The sequence below is a fragment of the Tenrec ecaudatus genome, chromosome 8 (assembly GCF_050624435.1).
Source record: "Tenrec ecaudatus isolate mTenEca1 chromosome 8, mTenEca1.hap1, whole genome shotgun sequence".
Lineage (NCBI taxonomy): Eukaryota > Metazoa > Chordata > Mammalia > Afrosoricida > Tenrecidae > Tenrec > Tenrec ecaudatus.
The window spans coordinates 27,662,187-27,676,396 of NC_134537.1; the positions used below are offsets into that span (position 1 = coordinate 27,662,187).

General features: G+C 52.6%; 1 protein-coding gene across 1 annotated transcript in view; it reads right to left on the reverse strand.

Moving 5' to 3' along the window:
• Positions 1–14,210, reverse strand: part of IGF2BP2 (insulin like growth factor 2 mRNA binding protein 2) — a 169,497-nt gene that overhangs the window by 20,999 nt on the left and 134,288 nt on the right. The window contains exons 5-10 of the mRNA XM_075556171.1: positions 11,270–11,333; positions 8,609–8,881; positions 6,876–7,010; positions 3,704–3,826; positions 3,254–3,389; positions 954–1,070 (exon numbers count right to left, since the gene is read on the reverse strand). Coding sequence (XP_075412286.1) covers positions 954–1,070; positions 3,254–3,389; positions 3,704–3,826; positions 6,876–7,010; positions 8,609–8,881; positions 11,270–11,333 — 848 coding nt within the window. The remainder of the gene's footprint in view (positions 1–953; positions 1,071–3,253; positions 3,390–3,703; positions 3,827–6,875; positions 7,011–8,608; positions 8,882–11,269; positions 11,334–14,210) is intronic.

Genomic DNA, 14,210 nt, shown 5'->3' on the forward strand with positions numbered 1-14,210 from the left:
CTTAAAGGAAAGCTGATCTAACTGTACAGAGATGAAGAGACTCGAGGTGGACTGGAAGAGGCGTGTACACACACACACACACACACACACACACACGGCTACAGGATGAGTTGGAGGTGGGTGCCAGGCAATTGCTGCCTGCATTTAAGGAGACCGTAACACCCCCCTTTCCCCCGCCCCCCGAGTGCTACTAGGCATTCACACAAGGCAGTGCCTGCCCCCAAGACCAGCTCTCAAAAGAAAGCAGCGTCCGAAGGGAAGGCTCCGCCACTGGCCTCGTCCCCCCTAAGTAGCGTACACACTGGGAGAGTGAAGTTTGTGTAAAAGCCAAGCCGTGTATGTGTGCAGAAGCAACAGAAGAGGCTGCTAAGCATCCTGGCCCGCGTTGGTAAGGCGTCGGCCCTCAGACGCTGCTTGCGAATGGCCATGGAATCTCCCGGAGCTCATCTTCCTCCCGTGTTGTGCATTAGGGTCCCAACGGGAGATCGGTATCGGCGATTCGATGCCAGGCACTGTGCCGAGTGCCTACATGCTCACATGTAAGCTGGACATTTTCCTCCCGAGACTCTGAATAAGATATGCATTTGAAGTGCAGGCGTGTGGGGCAATTCTATGCATCCCAGGATCACCAGGTTCCCCAGATTTAGTAAGTTGCCAACACTTGTGAAGGCACAGGGTCCTCTTTTAGCCAACAGACCCCCCTTCGCCAAAAGCCACCAGCACCATTAAGAGGCTTGCTAGTGGCTGCTTCCATTCCCAGCTGTGACTACACCATGCCTGCGGGGCTAGATGAATCCCATCAGCTGCCCGCCAGGAGGAAAGTACTGAGGTACGCTGGCCTCAAGCTTCTCAAGAGCCAGGCCTTGGCTCTAATCTGCAGAGCAGAGAGATGCTGCACCCCGAGGCAGGTGCCCAGAGCACGAGGTGGCGGCGCTGAGGGCTGTGCTACTTACAGCGAAGGGGTGGTAGTGGGGAGCTCCGCGGGGCCCTGCTGGCGGAGGCAGGACGGACAGCCCTGTTGAAAAGATGCCAAGTGCACTGAGGTTCAACCCTGGGATCAGACTGGTTTGCTGTTGGGAAGAGAAACAGAACAAGATGAGGGCCGGAGACCAGCAAGCTTCAATTGTCAGGCTCCACCATCCAGCTTGGCAGGACAGCACCGTCGTCCCCTGGTCCGTCTTCCCCTAGCCCTGTGGCCAGATGCAGGGAGGTTCCCCAAACCTCAGCCTGATGTTGGGGTTCTCTCACCCTTGGGAAAGTCTGCACAATTTGGTAAATCAGGCTCTTCCTAAGGGGTCCAGGCCACATCATCAGAACCTTTCTTGCACACGCCCCTTCACCCAGCTAACACCTGGTCTCCAAACAGCCCCAACGCTCTCCCTACCGGTGAGACTCCACCCACACTGCCTGTCCTGCAAGAAGGGCAGGTCTGTTCCTCTTCACCGGGTGAGGTCCTGACTACTCTGTGGGCTCCACGTGAGTCTGGATGTCACCTCGCCCAGAGGCCTTCTTGCACCCCGACGGGTCCCCCCTTGCTCTCCTAACATTGCTGTGTTTTCCTAAAGCAATGCCTGCCGTATGTCTTTGGAATTCCTGGTTCATCTTCTCTCTCCCTTTGAGGACCCTATCTCCTCGGGGGCAGAGACTGCCTTACTTCATGTGCAGTTCTCAGTGCCTGGCACAGAGCAATCTGTTGTAAGTGCGCTTCAATGCAGTTGGTCTAACCACTGAGTTCTTCCTATCCAGGAAAAGCCCAGATGTTTCTCTCCAGCACCACACACGTCAATGCCATCCGTCCCCCAGGCTGTGACACAGCCAGGGCTCCATGATCCTATCACTTGTTAGCCTAGTTCACATGTCCACATGCTGGCTCGTGTGAGCCTCACTTAAACACAGCCCCTGCAAGGAGGAGCGATGCTGCCACCCTCCCGCAGCCTGGGTCCAACCTGCCCCCACCTTTGTCTTCCTGAACTCTCAGCAGCTCTCCTAAGAGTTTTTTTTTTCTTTTTAAAAAAACCCTGTGACGAGGGTCACGCAAGAACCAGCATTCTTCTAGAACACCTGGGAATGCCGAGCTAAGAGCTCCCAGCTGTACCGCGTCAGACAGATGCAGGGGTGCGGCCATTTCGTTAGGTCACCTACCAATGCATGCCTTGGGTGCAGACGTGATGTGGTTGGCACACACCGCCCCTCTAATGCCCTTCACAGAAAGGGGTTGTTCTCAAGGTGTCAAGAGCCCAAAGAGGAGTCAGATCACTGAATTACATGTTCACTGACACCTGCAGCCACTGGGTTGCCTGTCGAGAGCCTGTACACGTGGAGGGAAGGTCCCACTGCAGCCTCCTCTTCCAGCACCTGCCAGGGTGGGCTGTGGGCTGTGGATTGGGTGAGGAGGGCCCAGTGAGCGTGGACAAAGCAGTGGCATGAGCAGGAGGGTGCGGGGGACAGTGCTGCCGGGAAGGAGCCAGGGGTCTCCTAGGCCACCTGTTATTCCTTGGTCAACATGTAAGCAATGTTACCAGTTCTGGGATTGGCATCAAGGTCATCCCAGGGGAGTGGGGCTTTGGCTGAGGGCTGGAAATTGTGGACACTTTTGAAACTGGACAGGAGGACTTACTGCAGTACCCTTTCCTTGTCTATCTTGAAACTCATCTGGAGAATGTAAAAAGTGTTACTCTTCTGAGCTGACCTTGGCTTTGCTGATGGAATCATCCCGGCATTCTCCCCGTCAGTCACAGAGCAGAGCCAGGAAGGCTAACAGCAAAGCCCGTACACCCCAGAGAGCTGCAGGAAGGGCCGTCGGAAGGCAAATCAGAAGTTAATTTGGAAAAAATGTCCTCAAGACGTTTGAAAGGTAACAAGGCCACATTAGAGAAGATGATTCACAGCTTTCTAGAAAGCGTGGAAAGTAGAACGAGAGCCCGCTTGCCTGACACATCCGCTGTTGCTAGGGGGCAGCCTTCCTGTCATGCCGATCTTTTCTGATCTGCAGAATTGTAAGCTCAGTTACAGATACTTTCATTTAACGCCCTCGCATGGGCGCCTCTGGATGTTGCAGACATTCGTTGCGGTCTTTTTCTGCGGCTGGGTACAATAGTTCTGTCCGACGCGTTTATCACGAGGGACCAGCTGGCATCCTCCCTGTGCGTGCCCTGAGCTTCACAAGTCCAGGTAGCTCTGCACCTCTGCTCCCAGGAGCGTCCTCCCTATTCCCGGAGAGCAGGGGTCCTGCAGGGGAGCGCCGGGCACTCACGTTCACGGTCAGCATATCGCTTTCGAAGGCCTCGCGCAGCTTCTTCATGATCTCGACCTCGGCACTGGCGCAGGCGTCCACCGGCCCCTTCACAGTGATGGTTCTCTCCGGGTTGTAGATGCTCAGGTCCTGCAAGCTGGCCAGCAGGAGAGAGAAAATGACCTCTTTATCAAAAGGAAAATTACATTCCTGAATGAGGAGGAGGAGGAGGAGGTGGGGAGGGGCCGGACGCTCTGGTTACACTCCGCGGCAGGCGTAGCAAGCCTGTGTTTCTATCTGGACTCTCCTACGGTGCAGTGTCTGACTGGCAACTACCGACAGCGTTGGAGGCGACCACAGCACCCACGGTGGCGTTCCCGGTGTAGGGAAGAGCAGCCGAGGAGCTGGCTAGAGCGAAATGCCGACCGCCTCCGGTATTGGGCACAATTCGTACAAATGCACGCAGCTTACGATGAGATTGTTATCTTGGTTCCTGTTTCGTGTTCGATTTTCTTCAAGTTTCTGCCTTCCTTTCCGATAAGTCTTCCCACCAAACCATTGTGGGCCAAGATCTTCAGAGGGATCTCTTCCGCTCTGAAAAACAAACGGCAATTGAACACGTCAGGCGGGTACAGTGGTTCCAGTGCCAGCCTTCCGCTGACGAATGCGAGCGCATGCGTTTTCCAGCGTTTTCACGACTTTTACATTGTGAATGGGGGGGGGTGTTCACATTTCAGATCACGCATTTCATATTCAGCAAGTGAAGCTCCTTATCAACTGCCCCTCCCCCCACCCATCGCAGCCCGTTCTCCCCGCCCGCTCTGAGTTCTCTTCTCGCTCTGGTGCATCACTAGCGAGCCTTTTGCCCAAGTTAATAGCGGTCCACCCTCCAGCCTATTCCTTCATCTTCCCTCCCTGGCCCCGCACCCCCGGTGGCCTCCACAGTGTGTTCCCTTTGGTATGAAAGCCTTTGGAAGCTCAAGTCATACACACTTCCTCTTTGACCAGTGGTTAACAGAAAGGAGTCCAGGATTTCACTCCACGCTGGCCGATGAGGCACGAGAGGAACAAGACTTTGTTCTTTTTCCTTAAAACGGGGTGGGGCTCTCTTTCCACGTGTGAATACTCTGTGTTAGGGCAGTCTGGGGTCGCTGCAGTCCTGTCACCACCAGGGAGCATCAGTGTGCCGAGGACGGTAAAGCAATAGAGAAAGCCTGGGGCCAGGACGCCACCATCCGGGAGCCACTCAATCTGAGGCCTTGCTGCCTGGCATGGCACTGGCTTCTTACAGCTGAAGTCACTGCTGTGGTGTCTGGGGCTTGGGGCCCTAAGCATCTAACAGACGCTTCACAGGCGGCTTGAGGAAACCCCACCAGTCAGGGGGCTTGTCTGCTCACAGCTGAGGTGCTGGCACTTAAATGTTCGGTAAATGAACAGAAAAACAAAGTGTACGCTTCTCAGGTCTTTCTTCCTCTATGGCTTCTATCTCCTACCCGGCACCCCCAGGGTCTTCCTTAAATGTCGTCTACATAGAAAGGTCAGTTCTGAAACGTCCAAAGCCGCCTCCTGTCTGCCCGGAGAACCGTAACGAGGGGCCTCAGTGACATGCAGTCACGGAAACCGCCTGCTTTCACCAAAGTGCTTCTCGTCGTGTCTGTGTGCGGGACGCTCGTTCCCACTGCACCCAGCCCCTGAAGGCATGGCCAGGTCGTGCGCACGGTGTGCTCGGTTCTCCACACGGTGCCCAGCAGGGCCAACACCTGGGAAGGAAGGACTATTTCAAAGATATACTAACTTCCTACAGGTCCTCTGTGCGTATGCACGCGCCCACCGCACAATAACGCAGTCTCTGTAATTACTTAGAACACTGTAAGATTGTACAAGAGCTCTGTTGGTGGGGAGGGAGGGGGAAAAAAAAGAGAGGACCTGATGGCAGAGGGCTTGGGTGGAGAGCAAATGCTTTGAGAATGATTGGGGCAGGGAATGTATGGATGTGCTTTATACAATTGATGTATGTATATGTGTGCATTGTGATAAGAGTTGTATGAGAGTCCCTAATAAAATGTAAAAAAAGAAAAGAGGAGAAAAAAAAGAAAATGATGAGGGCAAAGAATGTACAGATGTGCTTTATACAATTGATGTATGTATATGTATGGACTGTGATAGGAGTTGTATGAGCCCCTAATAAATTGTTTTAAAAATAAATAAATAAGTAAATAAAGTTGAAGGGGAAAAAAAAGAGCTCTGTTGGCATGGCGGGTGCATGTCAGGCTGCTAACCACGAGGTCAGCAGTTAGAAACCACCAGCTGCTCCGCAAGAGAAAGACTGGGCTTTCTGTTCCCCAAAAGAGTGACAGTCTTAGAAACGCGCAGGGGCAGATCCACCCTGTCCTAAGGGTCGCTATGAGCGGGGATCGACTCGATGTCAGGGGGTTTGGTCTGGAAGTCGCTTCCCCCTAAGCAGAAGGACCGAGGCAGGTGTTATTTATAAAACCCTCTGTGAGCTCAGTGAGAGAAGGGCTTCCTTGAATTCAGCCCTGGCCGAGGTGGGGCCAGGGGGCCCCTAAAGCCCAAGTAAACATTCCTAAGTGAGCGATTGGATTTGTACTGTGTTTCTCTTATTCCTTTTTCCTGGCTTTGGAACACCCTTACTTATTACTCAGTTCACCGTCACCCCTTACTGCTCCTCTAGAAAACAGCCACCACGACCCACAGGCCGACCGCGCCCAACTGGCAGCAGGTCTCTCTACTGCCTGACCAGTCCTTCGCTTACAGCATTGGTTTAGTAAGAGGTGCCTGTGCCCTGGAAACATTTCATAAAAGAAAAGAGGAAAGAGAGAGGAGGAGGGGGGAGAAGAAGAAGAAGGCGAGTCAAAGTACTCACTTCGAAAGTACCTTCTACTACTCCAGGAAGCCACCTGTGAGAGAGTGCAGACCGGCGGTGGGGGAGCCTGGCAGAGAAAACCTCCTGGGGCAGTGAATGATGGCTTGAAGGTGTGGCAGCGAATGGCAGTGAATGACGACAGCGCCTGCTCTAGGTCTGCATCGCCCGAGGGGAGGCAGCAGCCGCATGCGCACATGTAAGTTCACACTCATCCGTACTGAGCTCGGGCTCTCTACAGGGCACAAGGGTCAAGCGCTGGGCTCTTATTCTGAAGGATGACGCTCAAACACACCCAGAGGTGCTTCAGACTATGCAAAGCCTGGTGATCTGCTGCCCAGACCCCACGCAGCAGCTCCGTTCTGCGCACACACGGGGTCGCCACGTAACAACCACGAGACTCAGAAGGATGAAAAACCTCAGCTCCTCAATTGGCCCAGTCACATTGCCCGTGCCAACAGTGGCATGCGTTCTCCCAGGCACAAGGCATGTCCATCACTGGGCAACGTGACGCAGCCCTACCAGAAGCTACCAGCAGGGGGCGGATGGGTTAGGATCACCAGGAGAAACGCCAAGTGCAGGAACTGCCGAATAGTAACTGTCAAGGATGCATTTGGCCGGTGTTCTCTTAAACAATGTGCTCCCCTGCCCCTGAATGAGCACTAGTACCCGCCCAACCCCCCAAAAAGCCTGGTGTTCAATGAGGGGAAGCTGCTGTGACTCACGGTGCAGTGATCCGGGGCTCCTGCAATGAGAACTTACAGTTTGGTCTCATCTGCCTCTTTCTGCATGATTTCAAGGATCATGCGGCACGCTTCCGAGGTCCCCTCTGGGGTGGCATGGATGGTGACGGGCTTCTCTGCAGCCCCAGAGTTCTCCTTTCTGTGGATGTCTACCCTGTAGGGACGAACAGGAGCCGTGAGCATGCCGCCTCAGGTAGGCCTCCGGGCCCCAGAGCGAGGCGCCCTGACTCAGACTGGGCACAGGCAGGCAAGGACGTGTCACTAGCATGTCCCCAACCAAGAGTACCATTCTCCAAGAAGAGGGCACACACTGTGGAGGCGATCTTGTGTCAAACTTTGACTCTTTGCAGGGCTTATGGGAATGCCATGAGACCAAGGTACCAAGTTAACTCGTAAGGAAGCCGGTTTCTCCATGAAGTGCCTTGTATGGACTCTGAAATGCTGGAGCAATCCTGCTGCGCACGGTCACCTGCTGAGTCTGTGACCGAGGGCAGGGTTTGAAAATCACGTTACTCCAAATCGAGGCCGCAGAGGCTTGCCCACGCTGCCTCTCTGGGTTTCGGCTCACTCTGGGCTCTTCCCTGAACAGCTCCAAAGCGTGATGTCTTTCTCAGGCGCCTTCAGGTGGGCGGTCCTCCTTGTGTTTGTTCACGTTCTTTTTCCCTGTGGCTGTTTTCCAGACCAGAGCCACATCTTGGGCCTGATTCTAAATGGATCCACGTACACCTTGCTGACCAACCTTATACAACTCTTATCACAATCCATACATCAAGCACATTTGTACATTTGTTGCCATCGTCGTTCTCAAAATATTTTCTCTCAAGCTTCTCCATTTCTGAGTCACCTCAAGCGAGCTTTGGCAGGGCCAGCTGTAGCACCCCGTCCCCACACGCCCGCCCTGCCAACCAGGTCCTTGCACTCACAGAGCGCCAGGGAGAAGCACACTTGGTGCGCGTACGTGACAGAGGTGCCGTGCTTTGCAGCTAAGTGCCCCCCTACTCCTCGCTTTATGCAATTTGCCCAACTGAGCTACTTCTTGGCTCATCTTGGACAAACAGTTGTAAGACCCTCCTTGGAGCAGTGTCGGGCGCTCAGAGGCTAGTTCCCCCTAGTTCATTTAGAGAACTTTTCAAATCCCAAGTCGGGCTTCACCATGTGTCTTCCCTGCCCCCCTCCCCCCGCCCGGGCTCTTGCTGGGCTCATGAGCGCACAGGTGCACCGTCACACAAGTCACTTTCCCCTCTACACGTGCAGGCTCCTTGTATGAGCTAAGGTCAGTTAGGGCACCTCACTGCTTGCTCAGGAGGATGGTGACTTGTCCGCTTTTCTGTGGGGATGTGGGAGGCTCCCTTGATGGTCCTCAGGGGGTGGCTATCACCGTGAGCTTTGAAGAGGTAGGAGCTCTGGTATGCGGGCGGCTAGCTGTTTCACAGCCAGCCTGGGAGGCACGCACAAGCACAGGTTAGCTTCCGGGAACAAGCGTTGGTTATGAGACCGTTAGTGCTCTGTGGCACTTTTGTTTAGATTAGCTTTTTATGAAACTTTCAATGGTGACCGTTGGGCCACTGCCACGAAAGCTCATCAAAGCCCCAGCCTCGTGTCAGCCTGTCTGTCCTGTTTGAGGAAACCACTGCCCCACACAGCCCGGCCCGTCTGCTGACACCACCGAGAGCCCCTGCCATTGGCCGAGGCCCTCCAGCACGAGCGAGACCCCTGAGAGGAAGCAAAGGAAGCCCCGAGGCACGTACATACCGGGACTGGGTCTGCTTAGTGATGTTCTTTATGGTCCAGCCCTCCTTTCCGATGATGGCGCCAACAAACTGGGTGGGGACCAGGATCCGCAGCGGAAAATCAATCTGTCTGGCCGGAGGAGAGCCCCCAGGGGCGTGGCCTTGCTCCCTGGAAGAGTGGTCCCCACGCTGGGCTCGCTGAGGGGGCGAAGGGGAGCTCACCTCTTCATCCGGGATGTAGGAAATCTTGAAGGAGTAGTTCTCAAACTGATGCCCGCTCAGCTTCTCGATGGCTCTGAAAGGCAGTAGTGCCGTTAGAAGCGACTTCTCCATCGACTGAGCGGGCCATGTGCTCTGCTCTACACCCACAGTGCCTGATGTCCTGCCAGGCACTCAACAGAATGGTGGTGCAGAGCGAGACAGGTACCAGCTGTGCTCCGCAGAGATGCCCCAGTCATGACCACAAGCCTGAGCAGCCTGGGGAGCTGAGTACAGGTTGGCATTCCGTGGTGTTTCACCCCTGAGCCCCATACCCTTACTGTACACGCCTTACTGTACACAAGACGGACAGGCCAACATCTACCCAAAGACGGGAGGGGCAGAGAGAGGGAAAGAGGGCAGGAAGGCTGAGCACAGTGAGAGGAGGGCACACTGTGTGGGGGGTGGTAACCAATGTCACAGACCAAGGTGGGCATGAACCGGGGGGGGGGAGGGGCGTGGATTTGCTCTGTAAATTTTCACCTAAAGCATAATAAAATCGTCTAAAAACAAACATATAAAATGGTCACTCCTTTCTCCCACTTCATTTTTGAAAACAAAAGAGATAAACATACTTTAAGAAGTATGTTTAAATGATTTTTTAAAAGATATGAAAATAATAATTTATCAAGGGATCGTGAGGGCGGGAAGTGGGGGAGGGGAAAAAAGGAACTAAAAGCAAGGGCTCAAATAGAAAATGTTTTGAAAATGATGATGGCAACATATGCACAAATGTGTTTGATACAACTGATGTATGATTATAAGAAACCTCAATAAAATGATTTTTTTTAAAATAAGTATTTTAAAAATCATTTTATTGGGGGCTCATATAACTCTTATCACAAGCGATCCATACACAGAGGCAAGGATGGTGAGACTGTGTCCACATGCGCTCTGGGCACATTAGTGCCAAACAGGACCTGGAGAAGGCTACCACACTTGGTCAAGGAGAGGGGCAGAGAAACAGGCAGGCCCTCAGCAAGGAGGAGGCTGAATGACACTGGAATAAGAACCAAAGCAGGAGCGGGCTGTGCTTCCTTCGGTCACACACAGGGGCCGCTGCGTGGGAGTTGCCTACAAGGCATCCTGCTGCAACATTGTATCAGATTTGTCCTAACTTCTGTAATTGATCTTCCAGTGTTAGAGATCTGCATCATGTCCTTTCACCCACCCCGGTGTCATGGCATCTTTGCAAACTCACTTCCATGGGGCTTTGGGGGGGCAGTGGGCCCTCTGGAAGGGGTCTCACCACATCAGTCCCCGTGCAGTCCAGGAAAACACCTGCTTCCTTGAATGCGCAGGTACATCGCACGTTACTGTAAGATCTTGATCAACTTGACGGGACAGACCATATCCCACTACTATATTTTAAAAATTCTGGGTGAATCGGGGAGTTTTCCCCCTAACTGGTTTCTGGGCAGCATGAACACAGTCCTTCCAGGGGCATATTTAGGGTTTGTGGGTTCCTTGCAGAGCAGTCTTTTGAAATCGACCAAGGCAAGAGGGCAATCATCGTGTGCAATGGGGTCCTGGCAGCTGAGTTGTCGGCTTACCTCCTGCACCATAAGCTTTTTGAAAACTAGAGGTTTAAGACGGGGTTACGAGTGTCATCGTATGGACTGGAAGCTTGAGAGAGACAGAACTGTCACGCTGGGCTGAGAGCCAAGCACATGCCACATTATGACCACGTGCAACCAAGATTCTAGCGACAAGGACCTGACAGCTTCTTCCAGGACCTTCTACAAAAAAGCAGCTTGGATTTTTCACAAAAGGAAAGTAGGGGAGACCCCAAAGAGCAGTCCCACTCTGCCTAGTCTGCCAAGAGCCAAGTTCAAAGCTCTCCCTGGAGCAACGAGGCCGGGGCCACTGGGGAGGGGAAGGAGGTAGAGAGAATCAGGGCTCTTGGACCAGCCAGCCTAGACTCTCCTTCCTGCACCCATGCTGCTGACAAAGCTCCAAGTGAAAGTGGTCCAAGCGGCTGAGAAAGTTGAGCCTAGGGGACAGGTGTTCGCAAGTCACGGCCCAACTCCCACCTGAGGTTTGATGCCTGGGCTCACTATTTCCCACGGTGCAACCAGTCAGCCAATTGCTGAGGGGCCCATTCTGATTCATGGCAACCCAAGGGTGTCAGGAACTGTACTGCCCAAGGCTTTCCAGGGTCTAGATTGAGAAGCAGATCGCCAGGCCTTTCTTCCAAGATGCCTTGGGTGGACTCCAATCTCCATGCTCCAGCTAGCGTATCAACTGCTGCACCCCAGGTGTAACCTACAGCACTCAGCCTGGCCTGGGTGCTCCCTCTGGGGCTCCACGGCACTGCCCACGAGCATCAGCCTTACAGGAAAGGCTGCTCAACACAAGGGTCACTGGGCTTCAAAGACAAGGCCAACCCGGGCTTATGGAAGGAGACACACCCACGCCCACTTACAGTTTTGCTTCTCCTCTTGCTGCGTAGGTGACATTGACCACGGCAGTTTCTGTGTCCGTGTTGACTAGGAAGAAGCACAAACTACATGGTCATAAACCACCACACAACACCAAAAACGCGTCCCCGGCTGGCTCCACGGAAACAGGCCAACTTTAGAGAAAAATGCACAAAAGATTCATCAGGCAACAGGCAAGTACCTGTCCAGAGTCAGTTTTTGCACATATAACCCTGCACACACACATCTTGGTAAGATTCCATCTTGAATGCCTAGGAAACATTTTGCTGAGCAAATACATGCTTTACTTTCCACTCCCCACCCCCCACTGCTGGCAAATGAGTTCTCCCAGGATCTTGCAGTGACCAACCGTGTGGCTAACCGTCCCCTGCATCACAGACACCGTTTGATGCTGTGCCACTACTTCGGGTTGCTCCTGGAGGCCAACATCACTGAAGGAAATTTCCTGGGTCAAAGAGCTGGACACTTTTAAGGATCTTTTCCACTGCTGGCCTAGGACCTTGCATCAATGTGCTGCCCAATGCCTGACTCTTGGCGACCCCGTGACGGAGTCCACTGGTCCCACTGGGTTTACGTGACTAGACTTTGTAACGTGGAGCCTCCGGCTGGGCTCAAACCACCAACCCTCCAGTCAGGAGCCAGGCACTTAACTGGGACGCTATGAGGGTGCTTTCAAACAGCTGGAAATGTAGAAAGCAATAAAAAGGGTGTTTCAACTTCTGCTTCCTCGTTCACTACAAGGTTGAATTGCTACTGTTTTTGCTTACCTTGACCTTATGCGGGTTTGATAAAACCTGCCAATTCCAGCCTACTTGGCCGAAGGACAGAGCGCACGGACTCTACGATTGGCTAACGCGGGCCCGTGCCTGTGAGCGGGCTCACCGTGGTTCACAATTGCTTGCCTCTCCTTCCCAGGTCAGGCATTAAAAGCAAGAGTAACCTCAAATAATAAAATGTAGAGGAAAAAAAAAATAAAAGCAACCTCAAAGAACGCGGTGAAAATGTTCCCGGTCCAAGTCTGTAAACTTAAACCAAAAAGCATCTGTTTTCCCAAAACAAACCAAAGCGATAAAATCAAAACCTCTTGTGGGTTCAGGTAAGCTTGGGGCTTCTTGGAGGTAGCTACAGCATTCGGATAAGAAAGCCATGCTACTGTTGCTTTTCAACGTGAAGGTAAAAATCCCCACAGTGTGAAGATTCATGTTTGCCCTTCAGGAGGTCTATGGACTCTCCCAAAAGGTTCCAATTCGGAGATGATGTCATTTCCTCTGAGAAGAAGGCTTAGAATTTCCAGAAGATTCTGTGAGAGATCTGTAGATCCTCCAAAGAGTTAAAAAGCATGGTTAACCCCTCCCTGGGGCCGGGCAACAGAAAAGTGTGTGAAGGGAGACATTGGACAGTGTAAGACATGACAAAATAATAATAATTTATAAATTATCAAGGGTTCATAAGGGAGGGGGGCGGTGAGGAAGGGGAAAACTGAGCGCCAAGGGTTCAAGCAGAAAGCAAATGCGTTGAGAATGATGCTGACAACAAATGTACAAATGTGCTGGACACAATGGATGTATGCATGGCTTGTGATAAGAGTTGTACGAGCCCCCAATAAAATGATTTTTTTAAAAAGGCATGGTTAAAATATTGTGTGTCCGGCGATATCAAAGTAGCTCCAGTCTTGGGGAACTGCTCTGGAGATCAGCGGCTGAGACCAGCTCTGGACCTGGCCCATAGGGTGCAGAAAGCTAACTCACACCCACCCCCGTGAAGCCCTCACAGTGCAAACTGGGAATCTGTAGCCCAGGCCCCCTCCAACTGCTGGTACACAGGAAGCTACTGAGCTTCCGATCTGCTGTGTTCAAGTGCGACAGATGAGACTGGAGACGCCCAGAAGGGGCTGGGTTTGAACTTCCTGAATCAAGCTCTCCAATAGGATTTTTCAGAATCAGTTCTCACTAAGACATATTCTCTGGTCTTCTGGGATGAGCTGAGCTCCACCCAACTAATGAATTTCACGGGGCATGAACATTCTATAGAGATTTCTAAAAGTGCTTTCCTGAGGAATGAGGCATCACCCGTAAAACAGAACAAAATCCAGTATCGCACTCGATCCTGCAGTTGGGAGGCAGTGGGGGCTGGGGCTCCTCCGGGGTACAGGCGCCCTCAGAGCCAGGAACTGCCCCCAGGACCTGGGATGCCTCTTCTCCTGCAGAATCGTCCTGAATTGATAACGTGGTCTTAGCTAGGGCTTTTTACAAGTTCGTGTCTGTCAAGTCATCTTGTCTACAATACCCAGCCTTTACTAGAATGTCTTCTTTTCCACGCTGAAGGGAAATAAGAAGAACCGAGAAACGCAATCCTGGAAAATCATGTCCTCGTTTTGAACCCTTCTTTCTCTTCACCTTTGGGCTTAGGCAGGCAGCAGCTTGAAATGGGAAGCTGTGTTTTAATATTCACAGAGTGAAGAATATCTGTATAATTGCTTTAAGACTGCTCTATTAATGATAATGGAGGACACAGCAGATTGCAGGTGGGGAAATGGGCTCTCTGGTTTTTCTCCAGTGAGCATTCCAAATTCCTTATGGATTATGGACCTCTGCCGAGGGTCTCCTGACTGACTCTCTCTTTGGGCGCTATGCCTCCTCGGCGGTGCAGGTGTTTGCCTATTCTGCACAGGTGGAAGCTGAGCCCGAGAGGCTAGGTGACTTTGCCAAGGGCTCAGAGTCAGTAAGTGGCTGAAGTCACCACCTGTTTGCTGGGCCAAGCACACCTAATCCTTAATCTCATATGCCGACCAGTCAGATTAAATTCTGAATCTACTTTTCCAGGTCTCTCAGCTTCAGAAGACGCTGGGGAGAAAAATCATAGCCTTTCATACTTCAGGGGCGGGGAGCGCCCGGTCCGCAGGCCGTGTATGAGGCCCTGAAATCC